The sequence below is a fragment of the Dermacentor albipictus genome, chromosome 2 (assembly GCF_038994185.2).
Source record: "Dermacentor albipictus isolate Rhodes 1998 colony chromosome 2, USDA_Dalb.pri_finalv2, whole genome shotgun sequence".
In the NCBI taxonomy this organism is placed as follows: Eukaryota; Metazoa; Arthropoda; class Arachnida; order Ixodida; family Ixodidae; genus Dermacentor; species Dermacentor albipictus.
This window is the reverse complement of record NC_091822.1, coordinates 149053539-149077058: the sequence shown is the minus strand read 5'-3', so window position 1 is coordinate 149077058 and position 23520 is coordinate 149053539. Positions and strand designations below refer to the sequence as shown.

Sequence of the window (23520 nt, the reverse complement as noted above, 5' to 3'; positions counted from 1 at the left end):
TGTTTAGTCACACTCATGTCCACTCACACCTGAGGAATCGGTAAACTTGCAAAAGCGCACTACAAACGTCACATAGGCAAATAAACAGGCGCAACAGACATGGCAGTGTACTCTTTCGCAGAAGCTCAAGCGGAAGCTACAAGCGCCTTAACTAAAGAGGAAGGCGAAAACGTTGGAACGCTTACATCTGTGCTTTGTTGTCGAATGCCGACACTGTGTTACCAATGCCTGTAGAGTCCACAGGGTCTGCAACGTCTATCATTGCATAACGCTGTGCAAATATGATGCAAGAGCAGACATTTGAACTATATTTTCCTTGCACAAGCATCTACGTTCGCATGCCTCGCAGCCTTCTGAGCGCAGATTATCAGACAGAGTATATTTCCAACTACCATTTATGAAAAGTTTAACGATATATACCAAAGAAGCTGCTATACAGCCACAACAGATAATTTTGTCATTGATGTGGTTAAAGTGCAAGCACCAGGGTACCAGAGTTCTTTGTTCAGTAAGGACAAGGACAAACTGCTGACACAATCTTCTCCTTCAGAAGAAATTTCCACTGCTTCTATAATCCCTCGTGTGCACTTGTTCTCATTATGGCAAATCACAATGCAATTATCAAAAGCATTGTTTCTTCAAACTTTGTTGTACCTGTTTCTGTGCATATTTTCCATTTGCGACTGCAAATTTGCTATCAATAACCTATTGGTCCAAGTTAATAGTACCTTGCTTGAGTGCGTGCACTCGCAAGCGAATGTGCCGACCTATGCAGACGAGACTGTTTGATATTGATGCATGCTGAACTATTTCTTCAGCATGTTAGAGGAAATGAGAGCCTGGGTTAGTTTCTAAATTTGTTCCGTCTTCCAGGCACATCTAAGCAGTGCGGTGATCACACCACATTGAAAGAAGCAGTTTGGTGAAATATTTTCAATTATACAAGTTTATTCGCATAGGCGAGCTGACATCATTTGATACATTTCATGATCGTGAAAGCCTTGCACATGATAATAGCACTTCCACTGCTTCACGTGGGCGAAGCTGGCCAGACTTGCCATGGTGTAAGCATAACTCTTGCTTACCTCAATGCATTCAATCACAGGGTATGGCCTTTCTATATCTTTATTTGTTTATATTTTTATTATCTGAACGACCAAAGTCGGGGGAAAATTAAAAAAAATAAAAGTTCCAACTGGAAACGAAGTTTTTTTTCTCATGAACAGCCAGAAGCTCAATATGTTTAAGTGGCAAGTGGTTCTTGAAACCTCTAATTCGCAATCGTAATGGTGTGAAATGTGGCCACAGATTATTTTATTCATTTACTTTCGGGGCTGTTCAGGCCCCTAGGCAACTTATATGCATTAGGCACAGCAGGTTCCAAAACAAGAGCGCACAGGCCTTGCCTCGGTGTGATGCGATGCTTGGACGTTTGTGAAATTTCAGGGAGAGCCGTATTTATCTGTGGCACAGAGTCTACAAATTACATTATTAGCATCGCCGACAATTTTTCGATAATAATATTGTTGTTTGTTTTTCTTGTAGAATATTTCCTGCAACACATTAAGGCTCCTACAGAAACCACTAGAACCAGGAAGAGTTAATTTCGGCGGTGGCCGCAGAGGCAAATTAACCTCCTGGGCACCATGATGTGATGATCACTTGCCGTTTTTGTGTTAACCAAATACAGATGTATGCAGTAAGTACAGCACACTGCCGATAAGCAGAACAAAAAAAGCCATATGTGGCTATGCTCGGCAAGCAACCGGATAGAATTCAGCATTTGCATGTTCAGGGTGTCTACCAAGTTGACATTTCCAAATTCCCTGAGTGCCATTGCAAATTTCCCTGAGTGATGCAGAACTATGTTTTATGTCAAGACGGGCTGAAAACATGTCGCTTGATGCTGTCATTCCCTAGTAGGCACATGAAAAAAATTAAAAGCGACTTAATCCAATTTGAATACTAAGGAGTAGTGTTTATGTTATTCAAAAAGAGAATAGAAGCCAGTGGTTAGTAAAATGCACAGCAAATAAAGTGTTTTCGAAAAACATTGCAATGGAGTCGGACATTCATAGAAGCAAATATTTTCGGATATGAGCTATTTCTATCAACTGATTGCAATCTCAGTGGTATGAGGCCCGAATTCTGTCACAATTGTGATTCTCTCTCAACAGCTCATAAGTCAACCTACTGTTCTGAAATACTCTCAGCCCGCGCACGACGCCCGAGTGTTGTGTTTCACTGCTTTAAAGAGTTTATTTTGGTTTGTATGAGGGACACCTGCATCTCGGCATCAGCCAAAACTTCATTTTTTGAGCTCAAGCTCCTTCAAAACGGCAGCAGCAAGCTTCCTTTCCCGTTTATTCCTCAATGCGTAGTTCATTTCTGTTCTTGTCCTCCTTCCGCCACTCGTTCGCCCCAAGGACCATTTGAAGCATCTTGGTCAGTTGCACAGTCCATGACCGATTTTTCGAACTCCCTAGGGGCCGCGAAAACGTCCGAAAAATCGGCCAGTTGCAAAAAAAATAAATGCGTGTCATTCACTGCCCTTAGGAACTCAAACCGCCACAGGCACGTTCGAAAACGCTCTGAAGGCCTGTCGCTACACATATTAGACATATCGGTGCTCGTAATGTGACAGGAAATACCGGGTGCACGCGTGTATAATTAAGGAATACATACTGTGTCCCGTGGCAATAGCCCCTTCCCACGCTTGTTATGCTTCACTGCAATACTTTTGTGTATGCTTCACCAAGTAACATTTCTTTACAGAGGCGAAGCTGACTTTCAGGAACCGGCATTTTCTATGTCAATCGCGAGGATCACAAAGGCGGAATCCATGCCATTGCTGACAGCAGCTAATCCTTTCAATAAAAAACTCGGCACCCAACGGCAAGAAGTTTCATAGCGAACGTCGAAGCAGCTAGGCCTAGCGTTGCCGCAGTGGTGGCAACGGCTGCCAGCGGATCTGCGTGCGAGAGTGCCCGGTTCGAGGTGGCGAAATAATCAAAACGGCAGCCGTGGTGCCTTTGATTATTGCCGTTTCGGACCTGCCGTCACGGCAAAACGTCCGGAAAATCGGACGGCGAAGAGTTCTTGCGTCGGAAATTTCACACGTTCCGATACGTTGACTCTATGGGGTACGTGACGGTGCCGCGAAGCCGTCCTAATTATCGGGAATCCGGAAAGTCAGTCCTTGACTGTGCACTAGCAACTCCTCCAGCCGACGACAGGGCGTCAAAGACGATTCATTACGATTCCTGTCTGTTACTCGAGCCAGCATTACTGCGACTTTCGACCCTTTCAGTAAAATTGCCGCTAATTTTCCCTGATAGAGGCCCAAATTCCCTGAGTTTTCTCTGGCTTTTTCCAGACTACTAAAAATCCCTGAGAATTCCCGGTTTTCCCGGTTGGTAGACACCCTGATGTTGCTCTAGAGCCAGCTTCCACATAATAAATGTAAGTAAACGCAAGATCTTCTGCAAATACATGTATTGCAAAAGACAAAAATACAAGTATACATGAAAAGATTCTGAAACTATGTGAAGACTGCAAGCATGAAGGTTTTGTAAGAAATTAAACAGGTGGCTGACCACCATTAGAATACTTAGGGGTTTGTATGGAACCCTTACTCAAGCATAAAAGTGTGGCTTTGCCAGTGTATTGGAACTATCGGACAAGTCCAGGTCAACGAGTAGCTTTCCCCCCAAAAAAACTGAAGTAAGCGGCACAACATTTTCATATTAGCACAGCACAGATGGAATACGTCACCAAAACAACCTCTGGCTCATTTGAATGAAAACATATGCTACTTTGCACATAATAACTTGGGTGATGGTCAACTGTACGTGGAGAAACGATCAGAAGTTGGTTACCATCATTGATTACAATGCTACCCCTGCACTGGGCAGCAACTGCAATATCTTTTGGTTTGCTCTTCTAGTTTCGGGCGACAGTTGCATGTCTGCATGAATGTAACATACGAATGCCACAAGTTTGACCATACTCGAGGACTTGGCGAAGGGTGAGCGTATGCAAGAAAAAAAGACATTCCTCGCAATATACAAAGAAGCTTAATGCCAACAAGTCCAAAGAACCATTACAAGCAGTTGAAGAATTTGACAACAAATTCGGATAAAGAAAGCTGATTGAATCCCTTTCTAACAAGCAGAAATGATCACTGTGCAACATAACTGAATATCCATTGAACATGCAATCACTTACAGCACACGACAACACAGATTTGTTCAAGAATGGTCGATTATAAATGCACTGTTACAGATATAGCCAACCCGCCGTGGTTGCTCAGTGGCTATGGTGTTGGGCTGCTGAGCACGAGGTCGCGGGATCGAATCCCGGCCACGGCGGCCGCATTTCGATGGGGGCGAAATGCGAAAACACCCGTGTGCTTAGATTTAGGTGCACGTTAAAGAACCCCAGGTGGTCAAAATTTCCGGAGTCCTCCACTACGGCGTGCCTCATAATCAGAAAGTGGTTTTGGCACGTAAAACCCCAAATATTATTACAGATATAGCCATGTGACACTTGACGTTGCTGCAATCGTTTGCAGGCTGTCTGCAGTCTATAAAATTCCATATAGTACTAAATAAAGCAATGTTTTATTGTCTCCTGCCAATGCATTACCAAGAAAAAAAAGAAGAAAGGAAAAACCAACAAAATATGTCAGTGCATATGCAATGTAATGGCGAGTGAAGTGCATTTGGATATAGCAGATGTCATTTTGCATTTATTCAAGTACTGTGAAGTGTATTTCAAATGCAAATTGTCCATTAATGTGACCAATATTAATTATTGTGAAGGGGTCTACGTTAAAGTGTTTTAAATAGGTGTGTGCGAATATGAGACATTTTCGGATATTATCGACTATCATATTTTAATTATTCGTATCCAATTCGAAAACTAGGTATGCGAAAATTTTCGAATATTCGATGGAATACGAATATTCAAAACAAATCGAATATCTTGCTAGCTGGGAGGGATCAAACGTGGTTCTTGGCGTTTATTTCTAATATAAGAAAATGTGACTGATTTTGTGCTGAATTTTGCGATAATTTCATGCTGGCGGAATTTCACCTGCAAAACAAGCTTAGCCACTGGACGCACAAGTTGTGCAGGAAAGCCAGCGTCTCAGTAGCAAGAGGCACGGGTTTGTGAACAGCGAAGGAGCAGCACCCTTGTGCAGGTTCCACACTCGAGTCCTGAGCTTATTGGTTGACAGCAAATGCGATGAGTGACGGCTGGTATCGGGTCAAATGGCTCCGAGTTTACGGGAAATTGATGCGGTATAGTAAGGCACAGGCTGGCGAGAACAGACTAGTGGAGATTACTCAATTTTCCAAACTTAACATGAGCCAAATATACAATCTTCCAGTATAACGACTTACTAGGTTAATTGTTTTACCAATGACAATGTATTTGCAGTGTTCCAAGATATTAAAATAAACCAACTTGTTAATAAATGCATTTGCACATCATTATTCGAAATTTGATCTGATATTCAATGATAAGTATTCATATTCGATTCGTAATAGAAAATTTTGACATTCGCACACCCCTAGTTATATGCTATAATGATATTGCTCATAATTATTATCAATCTCACAGTCTAAAATCTTGTGCTTGGCTTGTCTTTAAAAGTCTCTGTCAGGTGCACAGTCATCAACAAACAAAATGTGATAATGCCCCTACACCATACTGCATGAAAACCAAGCTCCGCACAATAGGCGTTGCGTTAAAATGTTCACTTGTAGCCAAGAGATATGAACAACAGCATCTGCTACTCACACCTTCGTTACTACCTCCACGAATGTGTGCCCTTCACGCCGGCCTATATCTCTTGCATTACATTTGTCGCCGACTACGTGAACATTATGAAAAGGCTCACTGAATTAGTTTTCAAGCAACTGTGACTACTCACAAGTTCAAACTTGACATGCAAACACACCCCAACTGGCTTTTGTACTGAAGACTTAGCTTTGCATTACAATTACATGTGTGTTGAGTCACTGTGACGTCCCGAATGCAAATTTAGGTAAACTCTTCCTCAAAAGCATATTTCCTATGTTTCCTGTGATCACCAGGCTGTTTAACGTACTTCCTGCAGTACGCCGTACATTACGACACCCTGAGGAATGAAAAAACTCTCTTACCAACCATCCAGTGGCCTAAATTGTCATGAGTGCCATGGGAACCGCACCACGCAGAAGAAATACATGTATGAGGTAGGCTGTAAACTGTTGGCAAAGGCTGTATGTTTCCTGTCTTATTGTGCACCGCTGTACCTAAACAAGCAAATTTAGTTTGTCTGAGACCCTGTCATGGGGGAAAGCCATTTCGTATAATGGGATCCGAATGACCCAACAAAGCAAAATTATGCCATGGTTACAATTGTTACACGAAAGGGTCGGTTGATTCTCAGAAGCTTCGGTATGAGGACCGTGTCGATCGAATGGACTACACCGTTGCGCACGGCTGCATCGGCCAAGGTGACAGTGGCATCGTTGACGTGGACACCACCTGTAAAAAGATACGGACATGGTGAGTCATAGTCATTGCAAAGAAGTTTCAAGCTGAAATACTCAGACACTTGCTTACAGCTACAATTGCAAAACTTAAACCCCTGCCCGGAGAAGCATCTTCTCCCTTGACGGCATTTCGGAAATTTTCTCTGGTGCACTCAATACAACTAGTACTACTTTCTTGAGTTTTTCCAGTCTGAGTGCCATTAAGAAAACCTTGCTAATTTCTAACAATGCTCTAATTACTCTGAACACTTCTAAAGCTAAGCTGATTCATGCAGGGTCTCCCAGATACCATGCACACAGGTAAAAAAAAAGTTTCTTGTGCAGATCAAAGCAACTGCATAATAACAGCATTCATGTTTCTTGTGTTGTTCTTTATTGGCTCGCAATGATTAATTGAATCAATTATTATAGTTATGGTAGATGTGTTAACAATAGGTTCTAGAACACATTGAAAAACATCAACTTCAACTGTTTGTGGCACACAGTCTTTTGCGTGGCTCTGTTTTCAGTGTTTGAAAGAAAGCCCACAAAATATTAAGAAAAGCTAACCAGACTTCCTGCTTGTGCCGCTCCTGCAAGCAACGGCTGACAACCCAAGAGCCTCACAGCGTGAAACATTTACTTGGACATGCACAGCAAGGCAATATGCCTGCAACCGAGCTCCTACATTCCAGTGCACACCCTGCATGCCCGAGTAGTGCTGGAGAACCCTGTACTGCTGTCATACTGCTGTTAAAGTTAGTATATCTGAATCTTCACATAAGGGGGGGGAAGGGGGTATGGCATATTTGGAGCATGGTGCTTTCTCAGGGTCACACTTCTGGAGCAGAAAAGTCATTGCCATAATACTTGTGCAAACATGGTAACTTTGACTCCTTGCAGGCTTGTCCCTTTGCCCTGGCACTCACCGTCGTCGATGGAAATAGTCAGGTTCTGTCCCTGCAGGGTCTTCAGCTTCCCATTCACCAGCCCAGGGCTGTACCACACGTCGGGTACCACGTGGTAAAGCAGAACCTCTGAAAAATTAATGGCAAACAGAAAGTGTATTTCGAATGTGCTTGGTGAAAAAATAAATTACATTCAGGGTGTCTTTTGCCTGCCAAAAACAGTATACAATTATTGGGAATGCCGTAGTCATGGACTCTGGATTAACTTTGAACGCCTGGGGTTCTTTAATGTGTACCCAATGCATGGTACATGGGCGTTTTTGCATTTCACCCCCATGGAAATGTGGCCACAGTGACTGGGATTTTACGCCGTGCCTTTGGACTTAGCAGTGCAATACCAAAGCCACTACATCGCTATGGCAGGTTGCACGATGCAGAACGCTCTGTAAATCATGGTGCATAACTGTACAACTGCATATAACTTAAGTGAGGTCTACGTAATACCGCGTAGAGATAATCTCTCATGTTGGTATGAACACAGAGACAACCAAAACTGATGAACACCCAGTTCTGTGCAACATCACTGTGCCAGCTTACCTTTGCCATAAACGTTACTTGAAGGGATACTAAAGCAATACATATTAAATCAGCTTAGGTCGGTGTAGGTTAGTGTTTCAAAACCCTATCTGCACTTTTCTAGCAAAAAAAAAAATAAATTCACTTGATTGTTAGTGGGAGAAGTCAATACTTTTCCTCCTAAAATTTGTACTGCCTGAACTGAAACAATGATGATGTCATCATGACATCACAGATTTAACACTACTTCCACGTTTTGCTCATGTTGTGAGGGAAAAGTCCTCAAAAGGACTTTTCAGCGCTTTTGCATATGTTTGAAAAAAATGTTATAGGCAATCAACTAGCACAGAGCATAGCATGGAGCAGATGCTGTGCCATAATCTATGACTTCACACAGGGCTGTTGCAGAAATTCTTAGGTGGTTCTGCTGACAATGTTTTGTTTTCACTTTCTTTCTCAAATGCCAATTATCTGTTCATGGTAGGACCAACCTTTTTGCAAATCTAGATATGTAACCTGTCGCTGTAGTTTTACTTACTATTTCTCTCTATACAGTACAGTAAGCCTTTGTTAACTTGAACTATGATATCCCGAGCCGTGCTGCCCATTTATCTTTCCCTCTTCTTTCTGCATATCACCATTCTTGCGCACTTGCTCAGCTGCTCGCTGCTTCTTTGTTGTGGCTTAACGCAGCAGCTGTAAGCCGAGAGCTGAAGTCTTTTCTTTTTCCTCTCATTTAGGACTCTAAGGGATGCATCAATGAGGGCATTTACATGAACCCGACAGAAGCGGGTTGAGCCAGCTTGTCGAGCTGGAATTGGCCTGTAGAGTTCGTGTAAACGCTAGCCGGTCGGGCTGAACGAGTGTTTTGTCAAGCTGAGTCAGCCTGACTGCGTGAAGTAGATCGAACCAGCCCAATCCATCTGCAGCGTGCATGTAAAATGCCTACGGGTCGGACCAACTTATGCTGAAATGTGGAACCACTGTGACGTCACAATTTATTTGCCGGGTCGCAAGAATGGTATTAGGACATGGCAAATATATACAAGCACTGTGCGACACAACCTAATCATAACGCACTAAATGTCGCACTAATGTCGCACTAAATGAAAAATTATGTTTAAAGACATTAGAAAAGTTAAATGATTTAAACGAATTTTACGTAGCATTAGTGTCCAATTATCAATTAGTCTCACAGTTGCGTGCCTGTCATACATCGCCATAAGTGCAGCCATTGCAATGGTGTAGCAAGCAAGTGTATGCGGGCATGTGCGAGCTTATGTTTCGGTGCTGGCGCTGAGCCATGCTACTCTATGCCATGCTCCCTCAAGGGCTACAGAAGATAGCAAGATAGCGCTATCCTTTCCTTTCTCACAACAAACCACTTTGATGTTGTGGTGCTGATGCTGTGACACTTCATTTCTTATGCTCGCCATGTCTACAGTGGTGTCCGGTCATCAGCAGGCACATGCTTTTCAAGCATGTACTTTCTTCTCTTGTATGCCGGTAACGAGTGCTTAGCATGGGCCAGAAGGGCTGATGCACAACGCAAACACACAGCGGTTTCGGCAGTACCCCTCAAGGCATGTCGGTGGTGTTACTTGTTGGAATAGTATGAAACTGAAACTGAGCCAATTGTTGCATGGCTAAGACGAGTTTGGACAGCTGAATCGCAACCCGAAACAAATGGAGATAGACAAGCGATGTTCTTGCTGGTCTGCCTTTGTCCCGTGTTTCAGTTCAGCTTCTCATACTAAATCTTTCTTGCATTGTACTTCTCACGGTCCACAGGTTTTGTGCACAACGGCACAATGGTTTAAGTGGTCCTGGCACACACGTTGTGAGGTAGCCACCATTCATGGATTGCTTTTGTTCTGTCTGTCGGTGGAGGCAATAAGGGCTATCTGTAAAGCTAAGTGATCTTTTGCACTCCTTGCCACTCCTCTGTACGTTCACATAGCTCCTGCGTATAGCATGCAGTATTACGTGCTGGTATTAGTATTTGTAGGCAGAAGCCATGTACTTGCCCGCGTTCTTGAAAAGTCAACCTTTTTGCACATCATATAAAGCTTCACTGTGACTACTGCTTGCAAGAATAAATTTCATTATCAGTGGTACTATTTAAGCAGATGCTTTAGATCTGCTGCCATGATAAAGGAGATTCTATGGCTGTGGATTTCTACTGTAAGATCTTAAGAGGAAGCTTTAGCTCGGGTGCTCCTATCTAAATACATGTAAAAGGAGAATTCGTTTTTCTAGGCAACCACTGCACCAAATTTGACGAGGTTTGCTGCATTTAAAAGAAAAACTTGAAATCTAGTGACTGTTGGTTTCGAATTTCCGATTTAGGTCGTCAATTTTTTATAAAAATTTGGCAAAAATCGCAAATTTTCAGAAAACGAAATTATCAAGTTTACAACTCTGTAACTCAGCAAGAAAAAATGATATCGAAATTCTGTGAATTGTACCTGATAGCACATCTAAAGCGAACAAAATTGATATGTTACACATGAACCTCAAAAAATGGGGAAATGTGTAATTACAACTTTTGCAGAACCCTCGTAAACAACGGAACAAATTCACGTAAGATGTAAACTGACATAACAAATTTGTCCGCTTTGAATGGTCTAATGGATGCCGTTTACAGAATCGCGATATCTGTTTTTGATGCACAGCTATTAGTTTGTAAACTTCGTGCTTCTATTTTTTTCAAACGTCTGAATTTTTGAAAATCCTTTTAACAAAATTCAAGCCCTAAATCAAAATTCCACTTCCAACAGTCACTAGAATTTAACTTTTTCTCTCAAATGCAACAAATTTCATTAAAATCGGTCCAGGGGTTATCTCAGAAAAACGTTTTTGCGTTTTTACATGTATTTGAATAGGCCGCGTCGGAGTTGGGCCTGAGCTAAAGCTTCCTCTTAACCTAATCACTGAATTTAGAGAAGCCGAAAGCTGGTTACTTTAGGCGTCTCAGGCTACTTTGTATGTCTTACCCCCGCATTCATAAATGTGCCTTGAAGCTGATGCTTGATTTGGTCAAGATAAAGCCTGACTCAAACGCGCCGAAGGAAAGGCAATGAGTGTCCTAGGTACGTTCACGCCTGTCATTATAAGTGACAAAGCAAGCATGGGCTTCAAGTAAGGGTGCAAATCTGAATGGGGGACAAGTAATAAGTGATGGATTTGCATAGTTGTTAAGATTCTGTCCCCTTTTTCATGTTTAGGATACTCAAGCCAGCCAGCAAGAGAGTGATCTTCCAAGTACGATTCGCCCTCCAGTCCCACACAGCATCGTACCATGTGCCTTTAAGAGTGCTGACAAATTTTCTTCCTCCTTTGAAACAGGTAGCAGTCTAACTTGTAAACACGGTAATGACTACGAGGCTAAACATCACTATCTTCAGCGCACAGAAAAAGTTTTCCCTTCGAAGTGGCAACATTAAGATGGGCACTCACTGCAACATGTTTCCCTGGTAGAACTGCTGCGGGGGCAAATGCAATTAACCACTGCTGCTATGTTGAGCCCAGTGCATGAACACCAACCAGATAACACTACGGAGATACAGATGTAGCAGCTCGTAGCCAGCAACAGCTGAATCAATGCTTTGGCCTTTCGTGGCACTTGACTGCATCATAACGAGTGCTGTATGTTTGCAAAAATGTGACAAATGTAGAATCCTGTTACCTGGTGTCAGGCTGAGTGTATGGAAAGCATTGAGAAGGTTCAAAAGGAAAGGGCTGATTTGAAAGCACTACGAGTGGCTCAGCACTCTCGGCAGCATGGCGTGGCCTGGTGCCACTGCTCTTGGTTGACTAGTGCATGCCAAGTGTGCTATGGTACCAGGTAACCACTAACTGCAACTACACTGACATTCCTTATGATCCATGAATCTGCACACGAATTGGTCTCACTCACATGAAAATATGGTGTAGTTATTTTACTCGAATAATTTGTAGAGCGTACTATGGTTGTACTTGAACTGCATGCTTGCTTGCTTTAAGGAAAATTAGGCAAAAATTAAGACACTTCCTAGTTATAACAGCTTTGTGCCATTTGCAAGAGTCTTCATTTGTAAGAGTGAGAACAATATGTTAAAACAATTCCTTTTTACGTAGCAGCTGTGTTTTGAATTTTTCTCCTTTATGGAGAAGCTAATTCGGCACCCTTTTGCTGCAGGTCTGCTTTTCTTACACAATTTATCATTGCAGTACTAACGTAGTGGTAGTTTTGTTTTTCCTATAGGATACTGCTGTTTTGGGCCTTCAGCTGTAGCTCTCCTTTGTTTCACTACTTTATTTGTTGTTGTTTTTCTTTTTTTGCTGAATACAAGTTTCCGTATACAAGAATACATATGTTTCCATATGTGAATCCTACCTTTGTTTTTGTTCGTGAGAATTAAGTCTTATAATGCGCCCTTTGTGCCTTATTTTACTCGATAGAGAGTGCAGCTAACACTGCACTGTTGCTTGCCTAAGAAGAACTTGTCTCATTTTTTTATGGGAGAAGTGTTCCTTTTCAAGCGCTGCTTTTACTGTCTTATTCTATTTAAAGTGGACAGCTTTTGCTTGTCCACTATTTATGTACACGTGCCTTTGAAGGACTCACATTCATGTTCATGACCAATGGTAATTAACGAGCTGGAAGCTTTGAGTTGAAGACGCACTCAGCTAGCACAGCTTGAAAAACGCATTGGTCACGTTGATGTACACAGGTAATGCAAGAACTCGCCCTTCAAAACATGAAATGTTAAGATCTTGTGTTTGCGAAGACAGCACAACAAAATAAAGCAAGCACATCATGTAGGAATATATAGGAGGAAGGGGTAAAGAAATTGGGTCAAAGGAATAGGGCTCCTTGGTGGCGTCTGAAGGCTGATAGACATCACCAATGAAAGAGAAAGATAGCAGACGTCACCACTACAACCCAAGAACTCTTCATAGTATGATTTGTCATCATCTTGTAGGACATTATCACCAATGCTGCTGTTCACACCTACATCTCATAATTTTGGCAACATAGTTACTGCAGTACTTGTACATTCGGGTATACATTCTCTGATAGAGTGAACATGAGAAAAAGAAAGAAGGAAGAAAGAATGCATGCAAAAGATAATGTGACCTCATCTGGGAGAGGCTTTGTTCAGCCAGCAGCCTACCTATGGGGTTGAAGGGTATCACACATTGTTTCATTTCATCGAAGAGTTCTCTAAACTGGGAGAATAGCTCAGCCTCAAGGCTAAACGATATGCTATTGCAATTTTTCTGTAAGATAAAAAAATTAGGTAAGCTGGGCATTGTCGAGTCAACGTTTCACAATAATACAGATGTCCGTTCCATTAAACATAAGTGCACAATCTTTTTTCAAATACAAATAGAGAAGGTTAAATTACCGTTTCTTAATGAAAAAAAGGAAAGATCTGGTAATGGGGCTGGTGCAGAATAAAAAAGGCAATACCTTTCAGGGCTGTAACGTTGCTCTTGAGGTGGTCAATGACATCTGGACTCAGTTTTGCAAATGCCTTATCCACTGGAGCAAACAGTGTGAATGGTCCGTCACCTGTGTAGCCAGACAGGTTTCACAAAACACTGTGTTAAGTTTTGAAATGGGATAAACTCATGACTGTTGTAGTGACTTCTGAAAGTGGCCCCATGAACATTTGTGTGCAGTATGGTCTAGTGTACAAGATAACACCAAATTAGTATTTTGTGACAGATTATGGTTCAGTTTTGACATGAATGCCTCCTAAATAATTTTTTGCCAATGTAGGTCTACCTGATGAGCCACACAACCACTTTTCGCCTAGGAAGTGAACGACACATTCAAGTTTATGTTGCGGAAGCATGCGACGCTGGGCTTGTTGATTCTACGCGCCTTTTGACGGTAGAACAGTGCAGGAAATGAAGACAGACAAAAGGAATGAACGCACACCACAAAGCGCTGATTGACAAGTGGAAAGTTTATTGCCACGAGAGCAATAAATGGGAACAAGGTCCAAACACATTAAAGCACAAGTGAACTGTTTAGAGAGCATGCCGCACGATAAAAGTAAGCAGGAGGAACGCTTTATGCACGCCAGAAAATAACCGCAAGAAACTACAACAGGCATTCCTCCTGCTTAGCTTTATGATGTGGTGTGCTCTCAAAACAATCCGCTCTGGATTTCATGAGTTCAGACTTTATTCCTGCTTATCACTCTCAGGGCAGTTAAAAACTTCCAGTTGTTGTCAGGACATTGTGGTGTGTTTTCATTCTCTCTGCTTTTGTTTTCTGCATAGTCAGAAACCAAGTTATGTTGGTTTGATTATTAATTATGTGCACCTTTTGACAGTGGACCACATTGTATATTCATAGGTGGGAAGTAAATGGTAATGTAATAGACATCCAATGTATGGTGAGAAAAGCAGAACAGCAATGAAAGCACTGCTTAGCAACTTGCATTAATAAGTATTCAACATTTAACACAATTAGGAGCAGGTGGCAATAAGTGCCAGATGATGATATGCATTCAATACATGGCAATAGGTAAGTTCATTATAAAACATACTGAGCAATTGACAAACAATGCAAAAGCCATTCAAAGCATTATGGCAAGAATTAAACAAAATAAATATGAGGGATACAGTTAAAGAAGACATAACACAAGTGCTACAAGTACTCTCACATATACACCTATTTTGTTCTTTCACTCCAAAGAAGAAAAAAAAAAAAACGCCTGAAATCGGTGATGCAAAGCTGCCTACTCGGGCAGTTTCATTGAAGATGTGGATATTACTTGTACAATCACTCATATCGCGCATGAAATAACAAGCCCAGACTCGGTGTCAACTTTAATTTTATTACTGAATAAAACTAAAACATGTCAGATGCAAGGATGCTCTTATCAAGCAACTGCTAAGGAGGTATAAAATTTCTTGCACTTAGAATAAAAATATGAAGTGCTGGGATTAGATTTGTTACTTACAACATAAAATGTTTTAAAAATAAGTGCCAGAAATTGCTTTTAAAAGAAATTTACAAGACGCCTTAAGGTTACAATCCCACAACTATGTGCCGAAATCTGATATGACATTTTCGTAAACTACACCTATTAGAGTGCCTAAAGCAGACCAATATAGCATAATAATTTTGAGTTCACACATCAATATGATTATAATGTTTACTTGAGTTTTTCAAAAGACCTGCCCCTGAGTTATTGGTAGAATACAGAATGATGTATATAGGACATCAATTTTGCTGCTTTAAGACATTGTTAGGTGCAGCCTGTAGTGTTGTTTTATGTCTTTATTGTGGAGTGACATATTTGTAGACTTCGAAGCATTGCTTCATAATATTGAAAATTATCAATTTCTGGCAATACTGGCAAAAAGAAAAGGCAGAAGGAAAAAGAAAAATACCCTTGCAGATGTATGCAACATTTACATCAGGGACAATGATGGTGTATATGAAGTCAGTTCTCGCAAGCTTTGGAAGCCCAGGAGTCTGGTTTGCCAATGCCCAAGGTCTGTCCAAGATTTTTCAAATGCTATCACTATGTTCACTGCCAACTCCTTCACTATACCAAATTCTTTTCAAACAGTTCAATATATTTGAGCTTGGTACTTTCTATAATACCCACTACATCTGATGCATGTTACAAATGCTGCATCAGACCCACTCTCTACAGTGCACCTCTACCCGATTGATATTGGTCATGCTGCCACAAGTTGCTGCTGCACAAAAATTGTCGTGGGACTCCCTCATACAACTTTGCTGTAAAACTGCCACTTGGTGAAAACATTCGGACACAACAGCTGCCAGAACTTAGCCCTCTAGCCATCAAGCCCTAGCTGTCCTTGGACTCCTAATTTGTACTGATATTGCCAAAGACCCCCTAACCTGTTCATACCACTTTTTTTTCTTTCTTTAGCTCATGGAGAACAAGTAAAGTGTGTCTGCTAATTTCACCGTGCATCGTAGAGCTTGGAAACGTGCACAGTTTATGTTCATTTTGCTGCCATGTGTTTAGACATTATTGCACGAAATGTCTAATATATACTGAGAATATGCTCGCTTCAAACAGGCTCTTTCATTAAATGTTTTCATTCCATATAAGTAATAAACATTTCTAATGAGGCCATTTTTTGCCAAGCCTGGCAAAGTAAAAATAAAAGGTGTGGGAGGGGAGAAAATTTCATGCAGTGTTCGTGGAAATAATTAGTGCATCAGAGGGGTAATGGCGTCTTTTAAATGCTGTGAATTTCATTAAGATTGGTTCTGTAGTTGCCAGACGACAGCATCTCTGCATTTCACATGTATACTTGAATACAGCAGATGTAAGGCACAGCGTCCCTCGAAATTTCTTGGTGCTTTAACTAAGAGTCAACTTAGAACCATAGGTGTGCACAGGGTGCCCACTAAGGGGGAGGAGGGAAACCAGGCTTATCGCCACTGCTCTTGCCTCGACACCTTCACTGAGTCGTGTTAGCTCTAAAATGGCTAACTGCAAACTTGTGAAATGTCTGAAATAGAGCCATTACCCTAGCCGCCTATTCTGCGCTGAAGTAATACAGTGTCTACATGCACATTGAGCTCACCATCCAATGCATTGTAGAGGTCAGCTGTCTTAAGCAATTCGTTGAGGATTGAGTACGCCTTGCAGCGGCTCAATTCAAAAGCTGCACTTCCTTTGTACAGTGTGCAGATCACATCTGAAAGCACGTGCACAACTCCATTGGAGGCAACGTTGTCGGTGCTCGTGATGTTTTTTCCAGCAGCCGTGACAGACTGTGAAAAAAGTAGTTGGTCACTCGGTCAGCTCAACGGGACCAAATTACACAAGCAGAGTTCCAAATCTCTTTTTCTCCATGTTCTAGGCAAATGACTTCATTCTCACTTTTATGGGGATAAAAGCATGGTTAAGTTTGGCAACACTAAATTTAGGGAATCGTAGTAAAAGTAGCCCCCCATTGGTTCTTGTTCATTGATCACACTTGCAAGCATTCTTTTTTTTCTATGCTTTGCATTATGTAAGCTACTTTGTTGTAAACGTTACCAGTAAAATTGTGCATGCAATATGGCACAGACCAAAATGGCCCAGGTGACATTGTCTCAACAAGCAAGTTATCGTTCTCAAATCCACCGCTAGTTCTTCAATCACCACAGTGCGAGATCGTAGAATAAAAATTGACTCCTTCCCCAGGCTAAGCAGTATTTTCTGCCTCTCTCATCTTGTAGTGCAATGAGGCTCACCACTGAAAAATGAAAGGACGCGCCAGACAAAAACAATGTAGCACAGTGATTGCACTACGTTATTCTCGCCTGGTGCGTCCTTTCGTTTTTTTGGCAATTGGTCAGTAGTACTCAACGCATTACAACATGAACAAGCATCAACTAGCCCAATTTCCCTCTATCCTTTTCTGCCCCAGCTTATGTTAGTTACTCTCTGTTGTAATACTGAGCACTTATTCCACAATACTATAATTGGAGATCTTGTATTCCCACTCTTGCATGGGGTCTCATGACCAAGACAACAGTGTGCTATAAATAGGTCAGTAAACATTCTTCTTCTCCACATACATGCATTTGATTCCGAGCAAGGCAGTTACACAAAAGTAGTGGATAAAAGTTTGGTAGCTCACATTGGTCTGCGGGTACATGTTAATTCGCAGTTGACGTTGCTGTAGGAAACTGGTGAGCAGCAGGTTGTTCTTGAATTCGTTTTTCTTGTGTGAACCAAGTGCAATATGGTACTTGATGATCTCTTTCAGTGGAACATATCTGCAGTAGCCAGGTGCTTTTTCAAATGCTTCGTTGGTGGGGCCAAACAAAGTGAATGGACCTAAGGCAGCAACCCGCAAGAAATGTCAGTAATGTGTAAGGAACTACACACTCACAAATTTGTGACAACAAGAAAAGTATGAAAGGATTACTCAATCAGTGCAACACAATGAAAAAAAAATTTCTTGCTTTAACATACACTTTACGGAGATCTGCTTACCTTCGTGATTCAGCAGCCCTCCAAGCCCTACTTTGATTACTGCTTCAACTAATTTGGTCAAGTTGAGTTTCTTGGCTATCTCTAGCAGGTTAGAACGCCTGGAGGTCACGTTCTGCCACTCGAGAGGCAGCTTCCCTGTCAGTGACTCGATAGTATACTCGGTTCCATAGGTACCCAACACTCCAGGCACGAAATTGAAGAAACGCAACAAGTGCGTTCTGTTGCCGATGTTCTCCAAGTTAGGGTAGCAGTAAGAGACATGCTGTAAACCGACTAGAAGAACGACAACAGCCACTAACACCTTCATATTGTGCTTTCCACCTTACAGAGGACGTACACAACTGTGTGTGATCGCACTAGCAGTAAACCGACTAGCTCGACAGACAACCGACTAGCTCGACGCAAGTGCAACGATTTGAAAGCCGAGGGGCGGTTGCAGACGTGCGCAGAATGCCAGCCGTTGCCAGCGACAAACACACTAATCTCAGTAGCGCTATCAGAACCACGCGAGGTTCAAAGACGGTGGCGATACCCTGGGAACGACCTTGACCGGTCTCGTCGAAGACCGATTTTCGGCACCGGTCTTCGACGCTGGCAGCCGAAAACCGAGTGAAGATCGCCACCCGCGCTGGTGCAAGCGGCATACATTGCACGCGTGCAAAGGTGTGCGAGCAGTGTCGTATCAAACGTAACACTTTATTTTTGCGCGTTCCTAAAACCACACATTGCTTGTTTCCACAAGGCGACTTCGAGTCATTTGATACGGTGCTATCACTCGACCACCCATGGGGCCACTCGATCCGTGTCAAGATAGGCTGTAAGTTGTTTGGGGCCAGCGTCTCGCTGGCGCGGTCAAAGCGCTAGCTCTTCGGCGGTGGAGACTCCTTTTCTTTGTCAGAGCCGAGAACGTCCTGTTCTAGCTCCCACAGTTCGATGTTCTGCGTGCGGATAGCGTTCTTCACGCATTCTTGGTAGACCTTCAGCAGGGAAGCGCAATGATCATCTTTGCGCCCCTTGAGAAAGTGGTCCGAGAACCAACTGTGAAAGCACGCGTCGTACTTTTTCTTCAGTTCGTTGCACTCTTCTCCGACACTGTTCATCTCGAATCATAGCACTAATGCGTCCTCAACACAGAAAAATAAGTTCTGAGGCTACAAGGCTTGACACACACCACTACTTGATTTTCAAACAACGTTGTTTTCAAGTTTCAACGGTACGGTACATACCACTACAGTGAACTGTAATACCACGCCGCTGCCACGGCTATCATCCGGCTACCACAGCAACACATCAAAGCCGTAGCCTCAGCCACCGGCAGCCCACATAGAAGTCAAAAGCCAAATCACGCCGAAGCCACAAAAACCCCGCTAGTTATCATCATCAAGCAAGCTACTCGATAAAGCGCGTGTTCCTGCGCCGACGCGCAAATCGCAGGTGGCCCAAGCAGACGTAAAAAAATCAACGGCAGCATAATTTGCTTGTTTTACGCCCAGCGTAATGTTACAGAGGCGAAACCGACATCTGATTAATTGCTTACGGTCACCGTTATACAATTAAGACTGCGTTTTCTTTGTAAAAATGGGCGAGTGAAGTGCAGCAGCATGACGTGCACTATTTTTTATAGAGCGCAATGACGGCGTGCGCGAAAGTCGTGGTTTCGTCTGATCCCATATGCGCTGTGCTGTCCATGCTGTTTCTAATGTTATCGGCTTACCATGGGTTCCCCACTTTGTCTTTACATCACCACGAGAAATGTGAATGCTTACACAAACTGATTATGTTACCAGAATGCCATCGCGAGTAGTGCGCAAAGACGGAACCGCGACTTGACTTGTGACAACCGTCATGGCTGACGAAGTTGGTTTAGAGGCTGAAGAGGATGCCCAGTCTCCTCCTCAAGGTCTGGATCTTGTCCATGTTAAACTGAGAAAGAACTAGACAAGGATCGTAGGACGAAAAAGCCTCCGCGTTACACATTGTGCAGTTGGCTGCTGTGCGTTTGAAATGGCTGATTGTTTTTGCGAGTGTGATTGCATATGGAATCAGCTGATGCAGCGGGAATCGGTGGTTTAGGACCGAAAGCGCGGTTCGCGCGTCTTACCGAGAGTTTGCGTCGTGCGCAAAGGTGCGGTGATTACGACGCGACAAGCTGAACTGTACGCTACTAGAGGTGATGTAAGCGCGAGATCGTAGCATCTGGCTGTCGCAATACACGTCGCACCTGAATGCATGCGCTACTTATGACGCTTTCACTGTCTGCTTAAACATTTGAATTCGTCATCCTTATTCATAAAGCTGTTAACACTCCCTCTCTACATGTGTCTCATATTTACATATTCATTCTCTTTCAAGGAGTTCCAACACCACATCGCCTCGGGAGGCCGTTGCAGAAAATTTTGGGAGATGCCGGCTTGTATTCCTATTGTGCCATCTGCGCCCTTTCGCTTCACGACCTTTTCCCGGATGAATGGGACCGGTAAATAGCGACATATTTTCGCAGGACTTGTCTTTCTAGCACCCGACTAGACGTTTGCAAGGTGAAGTGTAGGAGAATCTTCCTTGTATACCCACCATATACCGTGCATATATAAAAGACACATAACATATACATTTCAAATGAAGCATTATTAGGCCCCCCTCGCGCGTCAAAAGAAGAACTAAATAAATAAAAGGGTATTGAAAATGAAAACCTTGCTACATAGCTAGGACACAAAAATATAAGCTGCGCTGGCTATATTTTTGTAACTGTGTGACAGCCTTAATGTTTTTTCTACCTTTTGTAACTTGCCACCCTAGCTATGTTAGTAGTACAGCTTAAATTTAATTTTTTTTCTCAGCCTTCACAGCTAGGTGTCATACGTCGCTTACCCCAATCTGTGGCATGGCATTCTTCTTGTACTAAAAAACTTTGCAAGGTGATTGTGACAATTATCCTTGCAATTTTTAATTTATTGAACATGCACATTGAGATGTGAAGTTTATTAGGTGTATCATTACGAGAGGAGCGCCAATAGTTAAATGGCAGCTGCAATAAGGCCGACAAGAAAAACATACGTGCTTGAAACACAATGACAAATGAGTGTTGATAAGGCAGCGTAAAGTTAGAAAAATGCATTCACACCATAGGTCTGCCTACTCATTCATGAGTGCACTGACTTATCTTCACTCCAGACTCACTTCATGAGGGTGAGATGGAGCGTTAATGAGTGATGAAAGTTGTTACTGGACACAAGTATGGAACAAAAGTCAGTGACGGTTAGCTTGAGTGGGTGCGAGTATGGAACAAATGTCAGTAACGTTTAGGTTGAGTGGACATGAGTGTGAACATAAGTGACTGTCAGTGAGTGTGAGTGGATGTCAAATTGTATGTGAGCTAGTGCTGGTGGGTGGGAGCTGACGCGGATATGAAGTTGAGTGGGCGCCGGTAAGCGTAAATGGAAGCAACTGTGAGCACAAGTGAGGGTTGGTAAACATGAGTAGGAACGGGAGTGAGTGCTGACCAGTGTGAATTTACATGAGTGGGAGTGAGTACATAGCCTGGGCCCTGCAAAAATATTGGTGGGTGAGCGTGAGCGAGTGTCCGCTTATTCTGTCAACCTATATGGTTCACACACCAACAGCCAGTGATAGGAAGTGCAACTAAGAACTAACAAAAACTTCAGTATTTTCACATGACTTTTTGAATAAGTGCTGGCTCACATTATCGAAGCTGTAGTTCTGCCGCATGTTCCTCACATGTGAAAAGGATGATACTTGGCAAGTATGAAGGTTAGGAAACACTAGTACTGTATTCTAGCTAAGGTGACTGTTTGGGCATGTTGGTAAGACATGAACGCTGATTTTTGTGCACAATACGAGGACAAAGAAGAGACCGAGACACACGAGCGCAGACGCACTGCACTTGTGTGTCTCAGCCTCTTCTTCGTCCTCGCCTTGTGTGCAAAAAGCTGCATTCATGTATTCTAACCTGATGCTAAAGTTGGTCTCGGAACGCAGCACTTAGTGCTACCGACATTATCGTGATATCGTGGCACGGTGCAGAATTTGCCGTCATTGCGTGGCTCAGTAATGCTAGGCAGTGTAATGTTGGTCCTTGAAAAAGTAAGGTTGCTGCGTGTGCTTCTTCTGTGCGTGCTCTTCTGTGGCAGCAGCAGCGATCACAGGAACAGAGCGAGATAGTGCATCATGGTGCGTCCAGCTCCTGTGTACCAAAACTGGTTGTATTATAGTAACAAGCACATAGTAAATTATTTATGGTACTTAGTTATGCTTGCCAGTATTTCTTCTAAGGTACAGATGGTCTGGACCTTCACTAAATGCAAAATAAAGACATGTAGGAAGTGTCATGTCTGGAACTCCTTCAAACATTTCGGTGTTTTGGAATATTTGGGTTGTGATAGGAGAAGCTCACACTGCATGACTCTGAGTGAGCTTTGGTCACACATGAACTGGACTCCCTGTTGTTACCTGTGCCACCTGTTGTTGCCTGCATATGTAATTAAAATTACTCAAGTCTGTTTTGCTTTTTATGCAGTATAGTTGATCTTATACTTCAGAGGCACAGAAAAGATTGTTGGCACCTGCCAATGGTTGCACGAATTCTTTCCACAATTTGTCTTTCAGAGAATTTTGCGAAAAATGCCTTCTGCAGCTGATACAGCACCTTGGCCTGCCTTCACAGGTATGATTTTTGTAACCGGCTTTTTGACAACGCCACACATTCCTGTTCTGAGATCAGTGGTTTTCGAAAATTGGTTTGCTGGGATATCTGACTGTTCCATTGAAAAACATGCGAGAAAGTTTCTCATTCGTGGCCATGGTGTGGCAGATGTGGAAAGTCTTCATCGAGAATGTCCTGCTTAAAAGGCTGTTCCACGTCTGCCACCAGGGCCGTGGGTGGCGCTGGCTAACACTCCCTCGGCTAAACTTGTGCACATGGACAAATACCCAGGAGAGCTGATGGGAGGACAGCTGTAGCTTGATGGTAGAGCATTGCACGGACAATGCTGAAGACTTAAATACACGCTCACTCTTGATTTCTTTTTCGTGATGAGACCTTACGCTTGTGATAAATGTAGAATATAATCAAGGTATTTTCATATCAGATGTGTCTTTGTCATAATGAAGTTGACTGTGTTTTATAAATAAACAAGTTATTTTCTTGGGGATTGCAGCCATCGGAAATGGAATCGGCATATAGTAGCCTGGTGCCGCTTGATCCTTTGTCAATGGCAAATACTTCATGCAGGTGCAGTCTGTGATGCAGGCCTTGATGATGGGTGAAGGTGGCGAGGCTGAGCCCTTCATACACGTTCTCAAGGACGAACCGGGTCTGAATGGAAACTGTTTGCGGGTTGTTGAAGACCTCATCCTGTTTGCAGTTCAGGGAGGTGAGAAAAATGCAGCCACTGAAGGAGCATTAAAGAGAAACAAACTATTTGCGCTGTATTTTTTAAATTACCCCACTGAAATGGCAGAAGATGATAAAAAAATGAAAGGCAAGTGGCGACACCTGTTTTAAGTTCCCAC

At 42.7% G+C, this 23520-nt stretch overlaps 2 protein-coding genes across 3 annotated transcripts in view; one reads left to right on the top strand and one right to left on the bottom strand.

Moving 5' to 3' along the window:
• Positions 1 to 3480: 3480 nt before the first annotated feature.
• LOC135899811 (transforming growth factor-beta-induced protein ig-h3-like) lies at positions 3481 to 18855 on the bottom strand. Of its 2 annotated transcripts, none has more exons than XM_065429154.1 (6): positions 18524 to 18855; positions 17633 to 17832; positions 16589 to 16778; positions 13470 to 13571; positions 7457 to 7564; positions 3481 to 6540 (listed from the first exon to the last, which is right to left on the bottom strand). In XM_065429154.1, exons 1-6 carry the CDS (start codon positions 18633 to 18635, stop codon positions 6395 to 6397), a joined length of 858 nt encoding a protein of 285 aa, XP_065285226.1. In that variant the 5' UTR covers positions 18636 to 18855; the 3' UTR covers positions 3481 to 6394. The 2 variants fall into 2 exon arrangements, with proteins under 2 accessions (XP_065285226.1, XP_065285225.1); XM_065429153.1 differs by lacking the exon at positions 18524 to 18855 and adding an exon at positions 17992 to 18467.
• Positions 18856 to 19387: 532 nt separating this feature from the next.
• Positions 19388 to 23520, top strand: part of LOC135899810 (transmembrane and coiled-coil domain-containing protein 4-like) — a 33251-nt gene continuing 29118 nt past the window's right edge. Inside the window, exons 1-4 of the mRNA XM_065429152.2 lie at positions 19388 to 19891; positions 20344 to 20467; positions 22615 to 22672; positions 23240 to 23381. Of these exons, the coding sequence (XP_065285224.1) occupies positions 19837 to 19891; positions 20344 to 20467; positions 22615 to 22672; positions 23240 to 23381 (379 nt within the window). The 5' untranslated portion in view covers positions 19388 to 19836. The remainder of the gene's footprint in view (positions 19892 to 20343; positions 20468 to 22614; positions 22673 to 23239; positions 23382 to 23520) is intronic.

Bases quoted from the DNA above. Each gene is read 5' to 3' on its own strand.
- LOC135899811 (XM_065429153.1), bottom strand. From the start codon at position 18,298: ATGAAGGTGTTAGTGGCTGTTGTCGTTCTTCTAGTCGGTTTACAGCAT. The intron at 7,565-13,469 runs GTATTGCCTTTT...TTAATTTTTCAG, and splicing joins CAACGTTACAGCCCTGAAAG to AGGTTCTGCTTTACCACGTG. The intron at 6,541-7,456 runs GTGAGTGCCAGG...ATCTTTTTACAG, and splicing joins GACTATTTCCATCGACGACG to GTGGTGTCCACGTCAACGAT.